The following is a 24377-nucleotide window of genomic DNA, read 5'->3' as shown; positions in this document are numbered from 1 at the left end:
GGGAAGGAGAGATCAAGCTAATATCATTTCCTAAGAGGATGGTTTGTGAAATAAATTTAACTACTCATCACGGTGTTTTTGAAATATCTTATTATCCTGGTATCAAAATCTCATTTTCAGTTTCTCTAGACATCATTTTACTGCATGAACTCTTACTTTATTGCTTTGCAGGTGTGTTCAGAAGATCAGCGGTTTGAGAAACTCATGGAGCATTTCAAGAATGAAGATAATAATATCGACTTCATGGTATGTGTTAGACCAGCATCCAAATATACACATTTTCATTTGCAATCATGGTTATTAATCCTCTAAAATACATAACACGCTACCACTGATAGACAGTATTCAGATGTGAGATATATCATTTTAAAAGTAAATAGATTATTGCAGAAGAGCTTCATTAAGCTGCATTAGAAGAACATGGCATTATAACATTACAGCCTTTTTAGCCCTTTGCACATGTGAAACGAAAAATACTTTATGTTGGTTTAAAACCTGAGCATTTGGAGTTTAAGTAAAAGGCAAGCTTTAAGGGTTTGATTTAGGGGTAAATTTGATGAACATGGAAAACAATGTGTTAAATGGAGATGGGAGCACTACACCTTATGGTATCTGAAAGCATTGTGAAATAGGCCTACTTATTAAAGACAAAGGTAGCTGAAAACACAATCTTGTAATGGAGAATGTTCTTGTAAATATGCTTGACTGGACATTTCCCTACATATTACACAGTTACTTCCCAAATAAATGCACATTATGTATTGATTCGAGTTGAACTGAGGATAGGATGTCATTGAAGAGTGTGGAGTGATATGAGAGACTTGAAACACAGCTATGTAGGAACAATGCTCTGTTATTAGTTCTGCACTCATTATAGAAAAACATTTGAATTCAGCGATTGACAAGTCTAAATTAAGTATTACAGAGAACTGTGTACTGAAGACAATTTTGTGTGACACCTGGTGTATAGCACTTTTTACAATACACATAGTTTCAAAGCAGCTTTACAGAAAACCATTAAGTTAATGTTAAAAATATCTTAATACTGTACCTTCGCATTTTGCAGATTAGAGATGGGTGATGATATAGTTTACATTTTGTGATGATACAAGCAATCAAACTGTTGAGATTTGCTATTGTATACAGTATAGTTTTGCGTGAGTGTACTGTATGTATGCGGATAAAGTAGGATATACTTCTATATTCAACTTTAGTCTATATAAAGAGCTGAGCAATAATATAGTTTACATTTTGTGACGATATAAACAATCAAGCAGTTGAGATTATCTATATGTGTAATGAGCGTGTAATATACTCAATAAACGAACATGTGAAGGTTAAGGGATATGTAGAACTTTGTGAATGATAAACGTTCTTTTGTATGCAGATTTTATTTAGTTGTATTTAAATTGCTCTTTTAACATAACAACATGCATAGCTTTTTTGCAGGAATAATAAGGATATTTTGCATTTCTGTTTCAGAGTTAAAACAATTTTCTTCATCAGTAAAATTGTCAATATTTGTGGGTTTAATTTGTGTATGGTGTATATTGTCTTGCAGGTCGCCTGTATGCAGTTCATTAACATTGTGGTTCATTCTGTGGAAGACATGAATTTTAGAGTGCACTTACAGTACGACTTCACAAAGCTGGGCTTGGACGAATATCTGGACGTAAGTAAACATGCTGGAATGCTTCTTTTGAGGCTAATGTTCAGTATCAGTGTAAATGTTGAGTGAGCTGCGAGAGGATCCCTCACTCTTTCTCTCTCTGTGTCTCTGAGTAGAAACTGAAGCACACAGAGAGTGATAAACTGCATGTGCAGATTCAAGCGTACCTGGATAACGTGTTTGATGTCGGGGCTCTGTTGGAGGACGCAGAGACCAAGAACGCAGCGCTGGAGAGAGTGGAGGAACTAGAGGAGAACATGTCTCATGTTAGTAATGTTTTTACAGTACAACACTCTTCACCAATCCTGAAAAATAACCATTGAAGTGCTTTCCATTTAAAGCATTCAGTTTTACTCTGCAGCACCATGCAGAGGACAATATGACCTTTGTCTTGTTTGTCATTTATTGCCAATATTTTCTCATTAGCCTTATGGAATTTTCATTATGTAATTATGAATAACAACAAGCTTTATATGTGGATAACCAGATCTCTGACACAATGAATTAGCAGTTTAACATGAATGAGCATTTTAGCAGTTGTGCAGTTGATCATTGTATTTTGGGGGGTTTTAAGCAGTATTACGGAAAGTCTTTAATGATAATGAAACATGATAGGACACCATCATACATCTACAGTAGCTTGACCTTTGACCTTGTGACTGTTGCCCCTCTGGCCAAAGGATGACGTCCTGACCTGAGGTAATTTCCTCATTAGTGCGGCATTGATTCTTATAGTGCACTGCATAAGTGCGTATATTCTTAATAGAGTGGTCAAGAATGCTAAAGTGATAATGAAGGTGAATCTGAAGTTAAATATGTATGCAACAATGCCTGAACTCATGAGGTCTGGAGATTTTAGTTTTTTTAAAGCACAATGCTCATGTCTCAACAGTTTGGAAAACTTGAATGTCTCTTGTAGGCTTTCTGTCATGGTGATTCTGTCTTCAGTTCTCTTAATAACTCCATGTTCTGTAGCCGGAGTCTTATTTCTTGTTGATTCTTGTTTGTGTTTTTTTTTTAGCTGACAGAGAAGTTACAGGACACAGAGAATGAGGCGATGGCGAAAATTGTTGAGCTGGAGAAACAACTCATGCAGAGAAATAAAGAGCTGGAGTCTATTCGGGTAAAAGATGAATCCTCACATCACTTCCTTTTGAGTTTCTGTGTTGCAATTTGCGTAACAACAATTTAGTTAATGTAATAAAGGTTATGCCAATAATAGTAAACACCAATAGATTTGAAAAAGAAGCAGTGCTAGAATTGAACAGTCATGCTCTGCATGTACATACTATGTACACATTTCCAAAACTTAATTACAGTGCAATAACTGGGTAATAACTAAACTTACCAAATTAGCCTAACTAACCCTATCATGTTTAGTAACGTTATATTCTTCTTACTCTTATTTTTACTCTTTACTTTCTTCTGTAAGTACACTGTAAGTGCACCTTTTGTATATGTGATAATTCTTATTCAGGTCTAGCTTTATTAGTGAAATACCCATTTTTAATCATCCATTCCAAAAATAAGTTGTTGTTTTTTTTGTTTTTTTTTTCATGTTCCCTTAACATCTTAAGTTTTTGTTATTTTAATGTCAAGAAAAAAAAAATAGCTTACACTATTTGTTGGTCAGCCAAATCCCTTAGACATTAAAATATTTATTTTAAGTACCTATGAGATGTTAAGTTATTATTTCCAAAAATTAACGACACATTCACGTTCACAGTTTCTTTGATGTCGGTTAATGGTCACATGATATGTAAGAAAACAGTATGAAAATATTTAATATTTTTTGTTTTTGTATTTATTTAATTATTTTAAAACAATGTTTATATATATATATATATATATATATATATATATATATATATATATATATATATATATATATATATATATATATATATATATATAACATTGTTTTAAAATAATTAAATAAATACATATGTATGTAAAAGCTCTTTGCTTTTACCCATCATGAGATGTGTCTTGTGTGACACCTTGGCAATGAGACCTTTTTGTAGGCCATCATTTGGGACTGAACCAGCTGTTATTAATTTCCACTGACAGGGGGCTGGATTGCTTTTTAATTACTGTAAGTTTTCAGCAGTTGTCTTGGCTTTCTAATGCCTTTTTGCGCCTCCCTTTCTTCATGTGTTCAATACTTTTTCCCTGTGTCATTTCACATTATTACACATAACTTAATTTCTGAACTTATTTTTGTTTGTTTCTTTGTATGTATGGCTTACTTGGGTTGTTACCAACATCTGGTGAAAATTTCATGTCAATAGCACCTTTGGAAATATATTTACTGAAAAAAATGATGAAGTGTTCAATACTTATTTCCCCCCTGTATATATATATATATATATATATATATATATATATATATATATATATATATATATATATATATATATATATATATATATATATATATATATATATACAGTGAGGAAAATAAGTATTTGAACACCCTGCTATTTTGCAAGTTCTCCCACTTAGAAATCATGGAGGGGTCTGAAATTGTCATCGTAGGTGCATGTCCACTGTGAGAGACATAATCTAAAAAAAAAAATCCAGAAATCACAATGTATGATTTTTTAACTATTTATTTGTGTGATACAGCTGCAAATAAGTATTTGAACACCTGAGAAAATCAATGTTAATATTTGGTACAGTAGCCTTTGTTTGCAATTACAGAGGTCAAATGTTTCCTGTAGTTTTTCACCAGGTTTGCACACACTGCAGGAGGGATTTTGGCCCACTCCTCCACACAGATCTTCTCTAGATCAGTCAGGTTTCTGGGCTGTCGCTGAGAAACACGGAGTTTGAGCTCCCTCCAAAGATTCTCTATTTGGTTTAGGTCTGGAGACTGGCTAGGCCATGCCAGAACCTTGATATGCTTCTTACAGAGCCACTCCTTGGTTATCCTGGCTGTGTGCTTCGGGTCATTAAGACCCAGCCTCGACCCATCTTCAATGCTCTAACTGAGGGAAGGAGGTTGTTCCCCAAAATCTCGCAATACATGGCCCCGGTCATCCTCTCCTTAATACAGTGCAGTCGCCCTGTCCCATGTGCAGAAAAACACCCCCAAAGCATGATGCTACCACCCCAATGCTTCACAGTAGGGATGGTGTTCTTGGGATGGTACTCATCATTCTTCTTCCTCCAAACACGTTTAGTGGAATTATGACCAAAAAGTTCTATTTTGGTCTCATCTGACCACATGACTTTCTCCCATGATCATCCAAATGTTCATTGGCAAACTTAAGACGGGCCTTGACATGTGCTGGTTTAAGCAGGGGAACCTTCCGTGTCATGCATGATTTCAAACCATGACGTCTTAGTGTATTACCAACAGTAACCTTGGAAACGGTGGTCCCAGCTCTTTTCAGGTCATTGACCAGCTCCTCCCATGTAGTTCTGGGCTGATTTCTCACCTTTCTTAGGATAATTGAGACCCCACGAGGTGAGATCTTGCATGGAGCCCCAGTCCGAGGGAGATTGACAGCCATGTTTAGCTTCTTCCATTTTCTAATGATTGCTCCAACAGTGGACCTTTTTTCACCAAGCTGCTTGGCAATTTCCCCGTAGCCCTTTCCAGCCTTGTGGAGGTGTACAATTTTGTCTCTAGTGTCTTTTGACAGCTCTTTGGTCTTGGCCATGTTAGTAGTTGGATTCTTACTGATTGTATGGGGTGGACAGGTGTCTTTATGCAGCTAACGACCTCAAACAGGTGCATCTAATTTAGGATAATAAATGGAGTGGAGGTGGACATTTTAAAGGCAGACTAACAGGTCTTTGAGGGTCAGAATTCTAGCTGATAGACAGGTGTTCAAATACTTATTTGCAGCTGTATCATACAAATAAATAGTTAAAAAATCATATATTGTGATTTCTGGATTTTTTTTTTTAGATTATGTCTCTCACAGTGGACATGCACCTACGATGACAATTTCAGACCCCTCCATGATTTCCAAGTGGGAGAACTTGCAATATAGCAGGGTGTTCAAATACTTATTTTCCTCACTGTATATATATATATATATATATATATATATATATATATATATATATATATATATATATATATATATATATATATATATATATACATGTATATATTATTTTTTAACTCTAATTATTCAAAATGGATGACAGAAATACTGTTACAATTGTGCTATGAAATAAGAATTGAATATGTGATATTGTAATAAAAAAGTTATAAAACACCAGATCACACCACACTTTACTCTGAAACACAGCGCAACGAACTATATACATAATTCAATCTCAGCCTTTGATTTTATAATTACACTAAGCTGTATCATGATTTCAATTTTATTCTGATTAATTGTGCAGCCCCATTTATTTATTTTAATGTTACATTTAAATTCATTTAATTAGCTTTCTATCAACTCACAGAACCCTGTTTGGTAAAGGCTGCTTGAAAGTATAAAAATGCTTTCTACATTATGTTTGTGTTAACTTTGTGGTGATAGGAGGTGTATAAAGACGCCAGCTCTCAGGTGCACACACTACGGCGGATGGTGAAGGAGAAGGATGAGGCCATTCAGAGGCAGTGCAACCTGGAGAAGAAGATCCACGAGCTGGAGAAACAGGGAACCATCAAGATCCAGAAGAAAGGGGATGGGGACATAGCCATCCTGACGTCCCCTCCACCAGGGAATGGGCATCTACCAGGGTCAGAGGGCGTAGTTGGGCTGTCCGGTGAGGGCCTGGTCAGTCACAGAGGTGTGGCTAACGGGACGGCTCATGGTGTGTCCATGCCTGAACCTCCACCACCCCCTCCTCCTATGCCAGCGACAGGTGAGGGACGTTCAAAAATGTATGTTTTTTAGCAGCCAGATCTACTTTGAGACGTTTCTCCTTCATGTTTTTCGCAAACAGACGACAATGTTGTCAAAACGATCCCCGTTTACACGGATCCACAAATTTTTTTCAAAACGCTGTATTATGCTGCCAGGCCAGTAGTTGGCGATGTCACTTTGTAAAGAAAAACTATGTGCCTATACAGTAGTTTGAGCACATAATACGCATGCGCATGATGTCACCGTTTTCACAAATTTGCTTTTTTGTTGTTTACACAGTGACAATAACAGTTTCGTTTTCAAAAACTTGCACTTTGAAACCCGGTTTCAAAAGTTTGTGTTTTCAGGCCCCCAGAATGCTGTTGTCCTTTAAATGAACGACCAAAACGCATAAAAGGTTTTTTGTTTTTAGTTAAAAACGGTGTCGTGTAAACAGCCCCTTATAATAACAGAGGCAACGGAACCGAAAGCAGTGCAAAACCAACTGGGAATAAAAAACTCAAACACAGACTAAACGTTGCATGTTAAGCGGCAAGAAGTTTGAAATTGAAGATTACTCTGAAAGCAAAAATGCAATATACTGTACATGTGCGCTCAAGAATATTTTGTTTATTTGGCTGAATCACACAGGTTACTGGTTTCTGGTTTGCTGGACACCAGCACAGTTTAGCTTGAGAACAGCATGACTGTTCTGGTCCACCGGCATAAAAAAGCCTGGACCAACAAGTAATTCAGGCTGGTTATGCTGGATTTTTCAGCAGAAAATGTTTCAGCCTTTTCACGGAAATGTCCGTATTTCAAAAACAAAACAAAGAAATTAGATTTTGCATTAGGAAAATGGGTAACACTTTAGTTTAGGGTCCAATTCTCACTATTAACTAGTTGCTTATCAGCATGCATATTACTAGTATATTGGCTGTTTATTAGTACTTATAAAGCACATTGTAATGCCTTATTCTGCATGACCATATTCTACATCCCTTAAACTGTAGAAATCCTATTCAGTACCTAAACTTAACTACCGTACTAACTATTGATAAGCAGTGATTAGAAGTTTACTGAGGCAAAAGTCGTAGTTAATAGTGAGAAATGGACCCTGATCTAAAGTATGACCAGAAAATTGAACATATTTTCTCCCTCTTCCTCTTATCTTTTCAAGTACCAAATGGTCTATCTGCTTCTCCAGCGCCAGCACCCCCTCCTCCTCCTCCTCCTCCTCCTCCTCCTCCTCCTCTCCCAGGTCCTGGTGTGGATATATCTGCCCCTATGCCTCCTCCACCCCCCATGGCCCCTCCACTTCCAGGCTGTGGATCACCAACTGTCATCATGAACTCAGGACTGGCAGGTAACAGAACCTGCTCGACACTAAAGACAAAACCATAGCAATCATGTACATGCTCATTATGATACAGTATTGCAGAGACATCACATGAACAAAAAACCCAGTGATTTAGACCCAGATATGCCCCACACCGCTTAAGAATGTGGAAGTTAGCATTAGTTTGTGTTTAAAGTTCACGCGTCAGTTCAGAATGGCTTTGGGTCTCTGGTGCCGCTATAACAGTGTCTCCTCTCTGAGACGAACGATAACAATCACCACAGATCAAGCTGTTTATTTAGTTTCCTGTAACGGGTTTAATGTCTGAACACGCTCAAGTGAATCACTTCTATTCTGCTGAAGTCTTGAGTCATAATATCAGCTCTTTATTTTACATAAGATCAGTGTCTTTCAATTTTAGTACATTGAGTTTAGTTGACATACGGTGGTTGTATTTTTCACCATGTCATTTATTGAGAATTTGAGTAAGAATGCATTATTATGATGTACACGACAATGGAAATGTGGTCATAAAAGACTTTTGGATAATTCATATGATTCCTTGATGTTTCAAAATGCTCAAGATACAGGATTTACACTACAGTTCACAAGTTTAGGGTTGGAAAGATTTTTCAATGTTTTTGAAAAAGCATTGTATGTTTATCAAAGGCTGCATCTATTTGATCAAAAATACAGTAAAAACAGTAATGTTGTGAAATATTATTTTAATTTAAAATAACTCATTTCTATTTAAATGTTTTGAAATGTGATTTGTTTCTGTAATGGCAAGGCTACATTTTCAGCATCATTATTCCAGTCTTCAGCGTCATGAAACGCACAATATTTTACATAGTAAAAAACCTTATTGACAACGGATTAATGCTTAATTACCCTTTTCATTCAGTCTTTTCTTGTCTTTTTTTAATTAATATTACTAAAAAGTCTCCCAGGTTTGCTTCAATCCACGGTTTGTTGGTGTGGAACCTCTCTCTTGATCTTTATCATTCCTTATGAAACAATTCAGTTCTTGAGGGGATTTCTGTGGAAATGCAGGCTATAGGAAAATAACACAAACAGATCTTTGGAATCAGAGGTTGTGTTTTGTCTGCTCTTAATCACCTCTTTCTCTCTGCCTATTTCTGCTCTACCTGTTGTGCCGCCATAGAGGGACCCATCAAACTGTACTGTAGGTTTGCTGTGTCGTGTTGTGTGTGCTTAGTCGTGTGTGTGTGTGTGTGTGTGTGTGTGTGTGTGGTCATGGTATTTTAGTCTCTAAGACAACACACTCAGTTCCTCTGTAATTTTGATCTGACAACGACTCTGAAGCTGTATTGCTGGTTGTTCCTCTTGAAACTGGGCATGAAATTGGACACTGTGTTGCAGAACTTTTCCTTACTGTTTAAAAACCAGAGAGGAACATTCTTTATACCTCGCTTACAGAGTTCAGCAAATAACAGGACTCTAATGCCAGCCTATGAGACCACATGTTCCATGAGATGTAAGCTCTTATTTCTCTGACAAAATCTCTGTTTCCAGAGCTCAGGCCATGAACCGCAACCTCATGGAAAACAAAAGTACAATTCACATCGACATCAGATCTACAGATCTATTTGCCCTTAAGAATTGTAAATCTAGTAAACACAGATGCTTCTAGCGGTCAAAGAGCAATTTCACTTAGAACACAACTCTGTATTGTGCAATACAAATATGTTTTGCATTCTCAGCATTGCCACCACAGAGTAAGTGTTCTTCTATGGTTTTGTCGGTACTCTGTAGGGCTGCATGAGATGATGTGTCAAAATATAGTCAAAATCATGACTTAGTGCAATTATTACATCACGACTTAAAATTACAATTACATCACAAAAGCTGCCATTTCATATATTTCATACTTAAATAGGTATATACACTGCTTGTTTCAGCGTGTTTTGAAGTGGTCAAGTGTCATCTACATGTGCTAAGCTCATGATCTGGTGTTTTCAGTGTCTCAGAGCAGCTCTGTTCACAATAAATGCTGCTTCACACAAACTCAATCTCTGAATGTGTTGTAAGTTCCGGTCGCTTATAACATGCATTTGAAAACGCAATGTGTGCCAGTGCCTCGCATTTCACCAGATTTGTAAAGAGAAGTGATTACAAACCTATAAAAAGGAAAATGGATCCCAGTGATTTTCCGCCAAAATAAAAGCTTAATGGTTTAATATTTGAAATTAATAAATATTAGTATTATATATTTATACTCTAAATTTATAGTTGTACTATACAATTATTAATATTGTTTTATTAAATATTCATTTTTTTATTAAATAATATTTTACAGTACAGTGGTATTTCATTATTATTATTTTAGTTATTTTGAATGCGACAAAACAGTAGGAATGTGGCAAGTGCAATAATTGAAGTGCAAGATTTTTTTTTAACTGTTCATTTTCTGGTTACTGAAATAGTTTTGAGTTGGTTCTTGTAATTAATATAGACAAGTTTTTCTTTTCTTTTTTTCTTTCTTAAATTATTTAGATTTTTATTTTCTATATCATTCTAGAATCTACAATGATTAATTATTTTCAAATGAAGTTACTCAAGGTATCCGCTGAAAAACAAAATATCGCAATGTCACTTTTTAATATTATTTTCCTAATATTTTCCTATTGTTATGGTGGAACAACAGTATGAAGAAAATCTTGATGAGCTAGCTAGTTAGTTTAATTGTCATTTATACTTAGTTAGTTACTTGATGGATAACATCCTGTGTAGAGGTAGGCCTACTAAAAACATTTAACTGTGATTCTATCACCCCCCTGAGGACTGAATCTTGTTACTGCACAGTGACACAAAAACTCGTATTATGGGAAGCATTCACATTTGTTTTTACACAATTCTGTTGAATATATTTCTCACTTTAAGTCATACTTAAAAATGCCTAAAAGTCAGTGTATGTCAAGCAACTGACATGTAAAAATAAAAAAAAATTAAACTAACAAAACTAAGCACTTTTCTTAGCCATTTTTGCAATGACTTTAAATCAACTGGTTTTAAATGACCATATTCAAACTTGTTTATGTATATCATCTATATCAGAATTAAATGGATGTGCATCATAAAGCAGTAAGACTGAAAATGCCATGTCCGCTGTGTGAGTACGTGTTTGATTGTGTTGTGTTTTTGCATGTTGAAACAGTGTGCCGTGCCGTTACAGGCGACTGATCGTCAGATAAGACGATAGTTGTGTAAATTCAGGAATGTTTTATACATGCTGTGACTTTTTCTCCTTTCTGCTCGGCCTAATATCACTCCATCATGTTGCCCATAACCCTCATCTGGACTGGACAGTCTATTCACTCTCTCTTTGTCACCTTTGATCAGAGATTAATATCGCTGGATCTTAATTAAGCCATATTCAAGCATGTTGTAATCTGTGTTTGCTGTGTCTGAGTCAGATTCAGTCATTAACTGGATCATTTTGGACGTTTTTACGAAGTATGAACCTGTATAAACGAAGGAAACCCAACACTTGACTCATTGTCATACTAAGACGCTGTTTGAGTCACATCCTCATGGTGTAAACCCCAAAACAGCCCTGAACATCTGTCAATGTCTCATTTCCTAAACACACAGGACAATGTTATTGCTCAGAGATGCAGTTTTCAGTCAGGTTTCATTTAATTGCCTCACGTTTCTCTGAATTTATTAAGAGAAATCTAAATAGACACAAATAAAATGACATAAGAGTATAGATCTAGAAAATAATAGCTCAGATCATTCTCTTAGAGAGATTTGATATCTTGACAAATCTGAGCACAGTTTGAGACATTGTTGAGATCTCTTTTGAATCTTTAGAGGAGACACATGAGATTGCTTATATATTTTTCTCAGGAGAAACATCTGAGAAGCCTGTGACTTCATGAGATCTCATTTGTGATTGATCTTTCCTGTGGGAGTCAGTGATTCTGTCTCTCAGGATCATAAAATGGGCTCATCTGTGATTTAGAATCAGAATATCTTGTCAATGTGATGATATTCATCAGGATACAGTGGGTATTAAAAGTCTACACACCCTTATTAAAACTGCAGCTTTTTTTTGTTGTTGTTGTTGTTGTTGTTGTTGTTGTAGCTACATCTTTTGAGATGTTAGATGCATGATATTTATTACATTATTATAACTCAATGAACTGGATTGAGTTAGATGATGGCACTTGTCTTCTGTAGAGCTGCTTTATAGCGGAATCGACTTTGTTTCATAATGGACCCTTTTCACAGACTGTGATGATGCGTTTAATGGTCGTAAATCCTGCAAAGTTCTTTCTATATATTTTATATTTACATTAATACAACTATACTTTGTATTATATTAGTTTACCCATAGTTGACCCAACTATGACGACTTCCGCTACTGAGAAACCCAGAAATGTGAAAATGGTCCATTGATGAATTTTGTAAGTTCGACACTGTAATGAATTGAATCAAACTGAACTGGCTTGAGCTGAATAATGACACCATTGTCTTTTGTAGAACTACTTTACAGCAGAATTTGAATTTATCTCATGCTTTATGAAGTTTACATCATTGATTCTGTTATTTTTCTTTTACTGTGAAGCTGCTTTGAAACAATCAGCATTTTATAAATTGCTATATAAAAAAGATGACTTGTCTTGACATGTAAAATGAATGAAAGTAAAATCATGTCAATATAATAATGTAATACTGAAACCAACAAAATTCATACAATAAGGTAGCCTGGGTTTCCCCACGCTGCCTTGCACGCAGCACGGTTTTATTCACGCTGCTAGGCAGCCTGGATACCATGGATCAGATTTTCCCCTCAAAAAGGGAACCAATCACAGAACGGGGAGGGAGCAGCAAGACGTTGACGACGTCTATGCGACACACCGAAGCAGTTTGTTTATATCTATGGATCCAACATGGCAGCAGACGGGAAGTTACTTTTCGATGCAGCTGTTGCTCTACATACGTCATCTGGTATAATTGAAATGATTGGCTATGAGCTACGTACAGGCACATTTGATAGACATTCGTAGCGCCCAATAAACGGCTCTGGGCATTCGTAAACAACGCCTTAAATACGAGAAAATGAACATATGGTTCCCAGACCACGTCTCAATGAGAAAGAGGTCTGACGTTAGCCAGGCTAACAATAAGGGATAATTCACCTCAAAATGAAAATTCTGTCATCATTTACTCACCCTCAAGTTGTTCCAAACCTGTATGTTTTTTCCTTCTTCTGCTGAACAGAAAAGAAGATATTGTCAAGAATGTGGTTAACCCAACTGTTGACGGTAGCCATTGACTTCCATACTGTGGAAAAAAAAATACTATCCCTTTAAAAGTTTCTATTTGTTTGTTGCATGAATTGTGTTGGTTTCAATATTACATTATTATATTACAAGGTGGAAAATGATCTACACAATTTTACTTCAGTGCTTTTTTTTATATCTCAGAAAGCTGCAATTTTAACAGGAGTGTGTAGACTTTTTATGCCAACTCTATGAGAGACTAGAGCTCTTTTTTTGAGCCTGAGGTTGTAGATTCATACAATACAAAAGTCACGCATTTCCCCCTCATAAACCCGTCCTATCTGTGCCTGCTATTCACAAACCTGCTCCACATCACTCAGTGGATCAGACTGCATGTTTTGTGTTTGTGTGATTTGCATGATTGTGATGTGTTCTTTCTGTCATGTTGTGTAGCTGTGAAGATTAAGAAACCCATCAAGACTAAGTTCCGTATGCCGGTGTTTAATTGGGTGGCGCTGAAACCCAATCAGATCAACGGCACTGTGTTCAACGAGATCGATGACGAGAGAATACTTGAGGTGAGACGGACACAGTTATGAAAACTTTGAAAAAAAAAAAGTTTTGAAACTGGGCAAAAACATTTGAAAACCATTAGTTTTGTTTCAGTAGATAAAAAAGCCCAAATGCTAAATTTCGTCTGTTTTTACACACAAAAAAATCGATTCAATACAAAATACAAACTTATAATTCAATATTATTATTATAATTAATGGAAACATTAATGTAACATCATAATCTGGAGGGTAATACTTTCTGTAATGTACATATATTATGCATTATGAAAGCATTATAGTGCATTCATTTCATAATTCATGCATAATTGCATTATAATAATTAGAGTATAATCTATTATCATGATCAACATCCAGTTTTGTATTATATGTTGTAATAAATAATGTTCTTAACTAAGAGTAAGAGTAACTATGAATTGGTTATTCTTATAATGTATTGCAGCTGAGGTTACAATCATGAAAACAATGCATTGCCACGTGTACTCTGATGCATAAAATATATCTTTAATGCATTTTTATACTCTACCATTCAAAAGTTTGGGGTCAGTAAGGTGTATTATTAGAATATTAGAAGGATTAATGAAGGATCTTGTGAAAATGCAGCTTTATGTCAGTCATAAGAATAGAATTACATTTGAAAATATATTCAAATAAAAAAAAGTCATTTTGAATTATATATTTTTTTTCTCACAATATTCCTGTTTTTACTGAATTGTTAATCAAATAAATAAGAGACTTCTTTCAAAAACATTAAACCCCAAACTTTTGACAATAGAGGATTCAAGTGCATTACATATAATGGATCAGTACAGATGTTTTAACACACACATTATTAGACTGTCCATTTTACGATTTGATTTTCTCTATATACTGAATTGTTGTTGTATGTTGATTTGCATTAGGATTCCAGACTGGCTGGTATCACTTTACAGTATCAGATATACAGATCAGGATTTAATGGTCAATGGTGAATGTGTTTCTTCTGTTCAGGATCTGAATGTGGATGAGTTTGAGGAGATGTTTAAGACGAAAGCACAGGGTCCAGCCATAGACCTCACCTCCAGCAAACAGAAGACCTCTCAGAAAGGACCAAATAAAATCTTGCTGCTGGACTCCAACAGGGCTAAAAACCTGGCCATCACCCTCAAAAAAGTGGGCAAGACATCAGAGGAGATCTGCAGAGCCATCCAAGTGTAATTCAAAGCCGACGTACACTACACATGATCACCAACATCTCTTTATTAGCGCCCTAGAAATAGCCCTTGGAATATTTCTTCATTCTTTATCATGGTTAACTATAAAATTGTATGGTGGACTCCAAACAGCAGCTTCTGGAGGTAATCAGATTGATGAGGATAATGCTTTGATATGTGTGTGTGTGTGTGTGTGTGTGTAAGGTTTGACCTGCGGACGCTGCCGGTGGATTTCGTAGAGTGCTTGATGAGGTTTATTCCAACGGAAGCGGAGCTGAAAGTTCTGCGTCAGTACGAGAAGGAACGCAAACCTCTGGAGAACCTGACAGATGAGGATCGCTTCATGATCCAGTTCAGCAAGATCGAGCGTCTCATGCAGAAGATGACCATCATGGCATTCCTGGGGAATTTCACCGAGAGTGTTCAGATGCTCACTCCGGTAAATAACACAAACCCAGAGCTGCTTTACCACACTGACAGCACGTTTGGTCAAGAATTATGCAGGATTTATCCAGTATTCGTTTCAAATCACCCAAGCAAATTTAGATGACTAATCTAGACACGCCTGTGGATCTCCTCCAAAATGTCAGATTCCCTTTTCTTTCCCTCTCATGGTCCCTTGAATTCTTTCATATGCCTTTTTTTTTTTTTTTTTCATGATGCTTTCCATGGACTTAGGGTAAAATAGGGTTTAAAACTCACGTTTTTTAAGGTAAAAGAACTTAGAATATTATGTAAGCTGTTTTATTTTATAGATATTTTACTTTGCAGTCAACACTGCAGTGAATAAAATCTAAAAAGTTAAATGAGACATACTTGCGACATTCTGTCGTGCATATGATATCACTTAAAGGGTTAGTTCACCCAAAAATGAAAATTATGTCATTAATGACTCACCCTCATGTCGTTCCAAGCCCGTAAGACCTCCGTTCATCTTCGGAACACAGTTTAAGATATTTTAGATTTAGTCCGAGAGCTTTCTGTTCCTCCATTGAAAGTCAATGGACGGCATACTGTCCATGTCCAGAAAGGCAGTACAGACATCATCAAAGTAGTCCATGTGACATCAGTGGCTCAATCTTAAGTTTATCAAGCGTCGAGAATACTTTTTGTGCGCAAAAAGTAAACAAAAATAACGACTTTATTCCACTATTCATTTCATTCTCTCTAGGCCTCGAGTGAGTTCACGTAGTGTTTTTGCGTAGCGCGTCTGTGTTGTACGTCACACGCATCACACATGACCAGCGTCGGCCAATAGTGAGCCTACGTGTGACGTACAACATAGACGCGCTGCGCAAAAACACTACGTGAACTCACTCGATGCGTAGAGAGAAGGAAATGAATAGTGGAATAAAGTCGTTATTTTTGTTTACTTTTTGCGTACAAAAAGTATTCTCGTCGCTTTATAAACTTAAGATTGAGCCACTGATGTCACATGGACTACTTTGATGATGTCTTTATTGCCTTTCTGGACGTGAACAGTATGCCGTCCATTGAGGAAAAGAAAGCACTCGGACTAAATCTAAAATATCTTAAACTGTGTTCCGAAGATGAACGGAGGTCTTACGGGCTTGGAACGACATGAGGGTGAGTCATTAATGACATAATTTTCATTTTTGGGTGAACTAACCCTTTAAGATGTTTCACAATTTTTGGAAACACTTAACAATAAGGTCCCACCAGATAATTATAGGTAATGCATTGCATAGTTACTGGATAACAATGAGCTATACATTTGTTACAGTATTTATTCATCTTTGTTAACATTAGTTACAAATACAACTGTTCATTGTTTGTTCATTTTAGTTCAGGTCCATTCAATTAACAGGTACAACTTTTGATTTTAATAACGTATTAGTTAAAATGAGCATTAACTAAGATTATTAAATGCTTTAGAAGTATTTTTGTTGTTAGTTTATGTTAACTAATGTTGTTAACCAGTGTTGGAGAAAGTTACTTTTAAAAAGTATTGTGTTACTCCCTAAAAACGCAACTAATTGTTTTTCTTCATCATTTTTCTCACCTGGACTGGGCTTGTTTGTATAACAACAAGAAGTAACATTTTTGGCAAATGTAAAGGCCCTTTTACACCAAAAGTGAAATGAATAAGCCTCAGGCTGACGGAAACGCAAATTACCTCCTGTTCAGTAGAGGGCGCCGCTCAAACAAACCTTTCAGCTGTGCTGTCAGAAGAATAGGACACAGGAGAAGAAAGTTCAACACTCTTACTTCAGCAATAAAAATAAATAAATAAATAAATAAATAAATAAATAAATAAATAAATAACACAAATGTGATGTTGATCTGTAGTCATTTTTGCTTATTAGTATGGTTGAATTGGATCATCAAAGGCCAGCAGCAAAGACGTTGGTTAATAAAGTGAGATTAAATACATAAAGTATATTTGTTTTATTTATCATATTTAATCATGTCAGGTTTACATAATATTCAGAGTTTGCATTTGACTGTTTGTATTCATTTTGAGGAATACTCAATCTGTTAGAACTACAATAAACATTATGTTCACACAACGCCTCTGCACTTTATGATGCCTTCACATGCTATCAGAATTATCGTAAATACTAGTTCCCTAGTTTAAAAATTGGTACGCGTTACACCCCAAACAACTATTAACTTTTTTTTTATTTTACTTTTTATTCTAGCATGAAAAGTAGCTAGTTTTAATTACCATAAATAAAATTTTGGGCCCTTTTTGTCTTTTGCTTTTGTCTCAACAGCAACTTCACGCCGTTATTGCAGCATCTGTCTCTATTAAGTCCTCTCAAAAACTCAAGAAGATTCTGGAAGTAAGAGTTTCACTTCTGTCTTGATTCATTTTTCTCCACAGCGAGTGTCTTTATTGAGCGTGTATTTCTCTCTCAGATCATCCTGGCTCTGGGGAATTACATGAACAGCAGTAAAAGAGGAGCGGTGTACGGCTTCAAACTGCAGAGCTTAGACCTGGTACATTTTACATGCTCACTGTTTTTTTTTTTTACTGGGATGTTGGCTGTTATATGTTAAATCCTTATGATTTATGAATTGACAACAAAGCACCTGTCATTTTACAATCATAATTGTTATTTAAGCATGCAGATTGTGAAATGACATTAAAACCACTATAGATTTTGACCTTTATCTATAATTCTGTTAGACTGGCAATGTTTTTTATGATAACAAAGTGCAAGTATATGAAACTATAAGTACTAAAAAAAACATTCAAATATTTTCTTCATCTGTGATTTAAATCATACACTTGAGGGTTTAAATGTTCTAATGGTTTGCATGTTTTCTTTTTCCAGTTGTTAGACACTAAATCAACAGATCGCAAGGTCACTCTTCTGCACTATATAGCAAATGTAGTGAAGGAAAAATACCAGCAGGTGTCGCTCTTCTATAATGACCTGAACTATGTGGAGAAAGCAGCTGCAGGTATGAAACGTGTCATATTTGATTAAGTTTACAATAAACAGGGCAGATTGTTTTTGCCTGCATGTCAAATTTTGACACGACGTGTTTTGTACCATGTCCAAATGATCTGAAGGAAACTGAGAGAAAATTGAGAAAAAAGGAATTGTCTCTGTGTATTCCTCAGTGTCTCTAGAGAATGTGTTGTTAGACGTGAAGGAGATGCAGAGAGGGATGGATCTGACCAGGAGAGAGTACAGCATGCACGGCCACAACACGATGCTCAAAGACTTCATACAGCAGAATGAGAATAAACTCAAAAAACTTCAGGATGATGCCAAGATCGCTCAGGTAACACTGCACACACACATGACCCGAAACACAGCTCATTAAACCTGTCAGACTCTCATTTAAAAAGATCATATCATGAGGATTCACATTTTCTTTATCTTTTGAAATTAAACAGTTTGTTGTATGAAGAAATCATACTGTAACTTTTCAGAGCCCAACATTTCCTCCCCAGTCCAAATAGAGCATTTCTTGAAACTAAGCTGCAAAATGGCTCGTTTTAAACTAATCAGGGGTTAGTTTATTTAGGCTGCTCTATTTATGGGCGTTAATAAATGTTTAGATATGAATAAAATCTGTTCATCATATTAAGCAATTGAGTCTCTTCAGAAGACTTAAACTGCTCGATTCATATTGAGGGGAAATAACAAAATAATACAATCTGTATCTGATCCTTTGGGTTGGGATTATATCTTCATCAACATTGGTATTAAAAATGTAACATTTGAAGACTCGTAACTAGCCTACATGTGATTCTGAATAACAGAGCTATTTTCTCTTGTTGTTGGTTATCTCGCTTATGTCTTTTCATATCTCAATCTCTCAGGATGCGTTTGATGAAGTGGTGAAATTCTTTGGAGAAAATTCCAAAACAACACCGCCGTCTGTGTTTTTCCCAGTGTTTGTGCGCTTTGTGAGAGCATACCGGGTAAACCGACCAATCACAAATCACCTGTCTCACTTCATCCAATCACTTCCTCCAGTTGTATATAAACCGTACCTGCATTGATCACTCATGTAACATAACGTCCAAATGCCTGATGGGTATTTTCTCTTTATCAGCAAGCAGAGGAGGATAATGAACAGAGGAAAAGACATGAGCAGATGATGATGGAGAAGCTGATTGAACAAGAAGCTATGATGGAGCAGGAGGATCAGAAGGTACGAATAGAATAAAGGGATAGAGAGTGTGTGTGTGTGTGTGTGTGTGTGTGTGCGCGTGTGTGTGTCAGGGAAGTGGAACTGTTGTTAGGGAGCAAAACTGGCCCCAGAATGAAAGCAAAATCTAAATCCAGGGATCTAAATCCATTTGGAATGTTAAATTTTTTTCATTTTAGTAGGGTTTAACCAAGAGGGATTTTTTAGTGAATATAATTAAAATAAAATAAACACTTTACCAGTAACTTTATTAGGAACCTAAACGCAAACATGGTTCATGATAGTCTGCCCATTTTCATGGCCAGTAAGACATTTTATTTCAGTACATTTTCTTGTTCACCCATGATTTACATTACATTTACATTTATTCATTTAGCAGACGCTTTTATCCAAAGCAACTTACAAATGAGAACAATAGAAGCAGTTAAACTAACAGCAGGCCAACAATATGCAAGTGCTATGACCCTTCTCAGTTTAATCCAACGCAGTAAATTCTAATTGTTTTTTTAGTTCTTTTAAAAATAGAACAGAATAGAATAGAAGTGAAAGTGTTAGCATTACTGGATCAAGTGCTGTCGAAAAAGAAGCGTCTTCAGCCGTTTCTTGAAAGTGGTTATGGACTCAGCAGCTCTGGTTGAGTTAGGCAGATCATTCCACCAGCAGGGAACAGTCATGGTAAAGGTCCGAGAAGGAGATTTTGTGCCTCTTTGAGATGGCACCACAAGACGTCCTCGCTTGCGGAGCGCAAGTTTCTGGATGGCACATAAGTCCGAAGTAATGAGTTTAAGTAAAAGGGAGCAGAGCCAATGGTTGTTCTGTAGGCAAACGTCAATGACTTGAATTTGATGCGAGCGGCAACTGGCAGCCAATGCAATTTTGTGAGGAGAGGAGTGACATGATTGACAAAAAGTTCATTTTGGCCTGGTCGTGTGTGCATTTACCTATATTTTGGGGACAAATTTATTCCAAGAAGTGGTATAAACCTGACAAAACCTATTTTGGGGACAAGTTTATGGAATGTCCTCATTTCCTCATGAGGAAAATAGCTCATAAATCACACTAAATTATGTTGTTTTTTGAATTTGAAAATGTAAAAATGCAGAAGGTTTTCTGTGATGGGTAGGTTAGATTATAAAAATCATTATGTCCATGTAATGTCCCCATAAAACATGCAAACTCAGCATGTGGAAATGTTTGCAGATTAATTACAGTCTTTATTGACAGCATTAATTGTAAAATGTTATTGTGTGTGTGTGTGTGTGTGTGTGTGTGTGTGTGTTCAGTCTCCCTCTCATAAGAATAAGCGTCAGCAGCAGGAGTTGATCGCAGAGCTGAGGAAGAAGCAGGTGAAGGACAGCAGACATGTGTATGAGGGTAAAGACGGAGCCATTGAGGACATTATCACAGGTAACACACAGTGTTTAGCTTTTGGGTTCATCCCGTAACTGTTCTGCATGCAGCGAGCTTTAAAACATTAGAACTTTTGTAACGTGTTAGTTTGAGCCACTAACCAGCTCTCTGTGACTGGTGGAAAGCTTTACTGATCAATAACAATGTACTGAGCTGAATGTGTGCTGTTACTGCTTACAGCTCTGAGCTGGAGTGCGTCTACTAAACACTGTTTAGTGTAGTTTTAAAGGGGTCATATTATACTTTTTTTATCATTTCTTTTTTCCTTAGGTCCACTTGTCAAGTCAAATTTGCACAGTGCTTTTCACAATGCACAATACACAAACCAGCTTTACAGCTGGTCGATAATATAGTTTATGTATTGTAATAATACAAGCAATCAAGCAGTTGAGATTTGTTATATACTGTAGTACAGTATATATCGCTTATTCGCTTTACATGAGTATATGTATGTATGAGGATAAAGTTGCATATACTTATATATATATTCAGTTTCATCCAATTTTAAGAGCTGGGCAATTATGTAAGTTTACATTTTGCAACAACATAGTTGTAATGTTTCTGTTAATTTTATTTTGTTTAATTAGTTAAAATTGTGCATTAGTCTGCCGGTTGACTCAAAAGCCTCATTTTGCTTCATCTGCCGGACTTTTGATAGCCAGGGCTTTTGTCAAAACTACAAATCGAACTTCTGCATTTTTGCATTCCTGCCTACAGACATTCAGAATTGAATTAAGGCTGTTGGAATTTTTTGGCAAAAGGGAATTGTCTGCCGCATAGATAGCAAGTTTTATAAAAAGCCCATCTGATCAGCGTTGAATTGGCCATTTAAACTGAAATATCTTTCAATCTAGAAAAAAGATCACTGAGATGTTAAAATCATAAAGTGATCAAGTTTAAAAAGCACCTTTTTCTATTTTAGTTTTTTTTTTCTAAATACAAATACATTTTAATAAAAGCTCTCTTTTCATTGAGGATTATTCCAAAACAATAGTATTCCTAGGAAAATTAAAATTAAATTCAACGATATGACCCCTTTATGTTTCATTAAAATTTTAACCGTGAAAAAATCATTATCTCTATAATGGGCCAAATATTTAAGAAGAGAATTATATATATATATATATATATATATATATATATATATATATGTGTAGCATAAAAGTATTTTTTGTAACATGTGTAATCCTCTTGACTGCTGCATTTCTGTTTTAGGCATGTATGTAATCCATATTGAAATAGTTTCAGCTTTATATAATAGCTGTTAGTACCATGTGATTATACTAGAGTGTGCTGTTGTGTGTAGAAAGTGCTAACATTGTGCTTGTTGCTCTGGCTTGTTTGTGTCGTGTTTGTGTGTGTGTTTCATCTGGACGCAGTGCTGAAGACTGCCCCCTTTACTGCGCGCACAGCCAAACGCAGCTCGCGTTACTTCAACGAGGAGCTCCACTTCTAAAGCTTAGACTCTCTCTCTCTCAGGTCGCTGGATAAAGCTGCTTTCTTTCATTCTCTCTCTCTCTCTGTGTGTGTGTGTGTGTGTGTGCACCCCTTCACGCTTCACATTCCTGGTTTTATTTCCCAGTGGGCCGGCGTATGGTTGTGATGGAATGGGCGTGTTCATTTTTTATTTCTTTTCTAACTAAACTCCTGCATGAAGGGGGGGGGGGAGCATATGATGTCATCACAGATTTCTTTTGCACGGAGTGTCATAAATTCATATTCATCATTGTAACATAAATGTAATGAGAGGAAATATGATGTCACAAACAGCCAAACACACCACTCTGCACATTTCAGTTGTATGTGTGGCCTGTGTTGGTTTAAACTTCTGTGCCAGTTTTTCTCTGAGAAAAGCAAATACTATTTGCTGGCGCCCTCTGCAGTTTAAATGGCAGAATAGAGTCCGCAAATAAACTCCCATAGAAATCCCAAATGGGATTCTTATTCCAATTCCACAGACACACACACACACACACACACACACTCATTACTTCAAATGAAGTAAACATTAACTGAAAAAAGTACTTAAACTTATTTTATTTCAGCTAGTTATCAAAGCAACATTTCTCATTTTCATTTAGTTTAACTTGATAGTCTAAAAAAAAACTAAAACTAAAATAAAAACTATATAGGAAACAAAACAATTAAAACAAAAGCAATAACTAATTAAAATGACAAAAACGGAACAGAATGACAAAAACTTTAAAATTAAAATATGAATACAACATAAAAAAAAACGAATTAAAAATATTACTGAACATAGGTTCATATTTTTAGAATATTATTATGTTTGTAACACTGGCATTTTGGACATGATTTGTGACATCATGTTTTGCTCATGTGTTCATTTGTCCATGTCATTGTGAGTATATATATATAATGTCATTGATTTTTGGGGCCCATTTGCATTATGCTGTTTTTCTGCATTTTCTCACTCTTCCTCCATCTTATTCTGCTCTGATGGGAAGTTCTGATGTCGGGGACTTCCTGTGTTTCACATGTGTTTAACTTGCTGCATGAAGCATGTGGAGATGGTTCCCTTTTCTAAGCATGTTTGGTTCATTTGCTTCACTGACTGTATGCATTTGCATGGGGTGTTTTTTGCGAGCCAAATATAATGTTGAATCTCACCAAAAAGGTCTAGAAATGTCATATTTTTAACCTCAAAAATCAAAATGAAACAAAAACGTAATATTAATAGTGAATCATGTTTTTAGCACAACAAAGTTTTTGTGTTGTATTTTCATGACAATTCAGCATGTTTCCTTCATTTTTATTACTGTAAATTGAAAAAAAAAGAAAAAAAGAAAAGTGCTCAAAGTGCTTCACAAAATCATTGCATTTGCATTGTGTTTACTTGTCATGAAAAGGTTAAGATATTGGAAATATTAATGGTATTAAATTTAGGCTTCCTCCTATGAAAGCTTGTTTCCGCCACAGAATAAAACATATAAAAGGTAATTGCGACTTTTTCCCTCACAATTGCGAGTTTACATTCAGAATTGCGTGATATAAAGTCGCAATTGCGAGATGTAAACTCGCAATTGTTAGATAAAAAGTCGCAATTATCTGTTAAAATGTTTTATTCTGTGGCGGAAACAAGCTTCCATATCCTCCTCTTTATGCAAAATACAAATTTTATTATCATTATTATAATGGAATATGACTGGGATGGCATATTTTCTTGAGATTCACCATACCATTGCATTTAGTTTTTCACCATGCACCATGCCTGCTTGAGCTTTACTTACTGTAAGTCCTGGCTTAAAACAATGCACTTCTGGGAGGCTTGGCACATTTCTTTGGTTTCACTGTTTAAAAATGAAGTGACGACGCAGACGTCAGTTTTTGTTGTATCTGGACGCTGGAGCCATTGTGCAGAGCAGCTTGAGTCATAGAGTTCATTACTGCAGTATCAGCAGCGCTTCAGTAACACCCTACAGCGCCTGCCTTTGACCTTTGACCTTTCCTCTTTGAGCCCTGGGCAGCTTTT

At 36.0% G+C, this 24377-nt stretch overlaps 1 protein-coding gene across 6 annotated transcripts in view; it reads left to right on the top strand.

Moving 5' to 3' along the window:
- The window catches only part of fmnl2a (formin-like 2a), a 103362-nt gene that overhangs the window by 72348 nt on the left and 6637 nt on the right, over positions 1-24377 (top strand). For 2 of the 6 annotated variants that reach the window (XM_081367579.1, XM_081367580.1), the window contains exons 10-26: positions 172-246; positions 1562-1672; positions 1786-1935; positions 2691-2792; positions 6175-6502; positions 7664-7849; positions 8988-9008; positions 13528-13652; positions 14637-14839; positions 15044-15278; positions 17578-17646; positions 17723-17803; positions 18142-18271; positions 18435-18598; positions 19143-19244; positions 19379-19477; positions 20758-20881. In XM_081367579.1, the coding sequence (XP_081223705.1) occupies positions 172-246; positions 1562-1672; positions 1786-1935; positions 2691-2792; positions 6175-6502; positions 7664-7849; positions 8988-9008; positions 13528-13652; positions 14637-14839; positions 15044-15278; positions 17578-17646; positions 17723-17803; positions 18142-18271; positions 18435-18598; positions 19143-19244; positions 19379-19477; positions 20758-20881 (2305 nt within the window). Of the gene's footprint in view, positions 1-171; positions 247-1561; positions 1673-1785; positions 1936-2690; positions 2793-6174; positions 6503-7663; positions 7850-8987; positions 9009-13527; positions 13653-14636; positions 14840-15043; positions 15279-17577; positions 17647-17722; positions 17804-18141; positions 18272-18434; positions 18599-19142; positions 19245-19378; positions 19478-20757; positions 20882-22263; positions 22364-24377 lie in introns of all 6 variants that reach the window. The other 4 variants (XM_081367581.1, XM_081367583.1, XM_081367582.1 and 1 more) reach the window with 3 other exon arrangements.

This window comes from Scardinius erythrophthalmus (assembly GCF_964197995.2).
Source record: "Scardinius erythrophthalmus genome assembly, chromosome: 6".
NCBI classification, from domain to species: Eukaryota; Metazoa; Chordata; class Actinopteri; order Cypriniformes; family Leuciscidae; genus Scardinius; species Scardinius erythrophthalmus.
The sequence above is the reverse complement of the archived record's forward strand: the minus strand, read 5'-3'. Positions and strand labels throughout refer to the sequence as shown.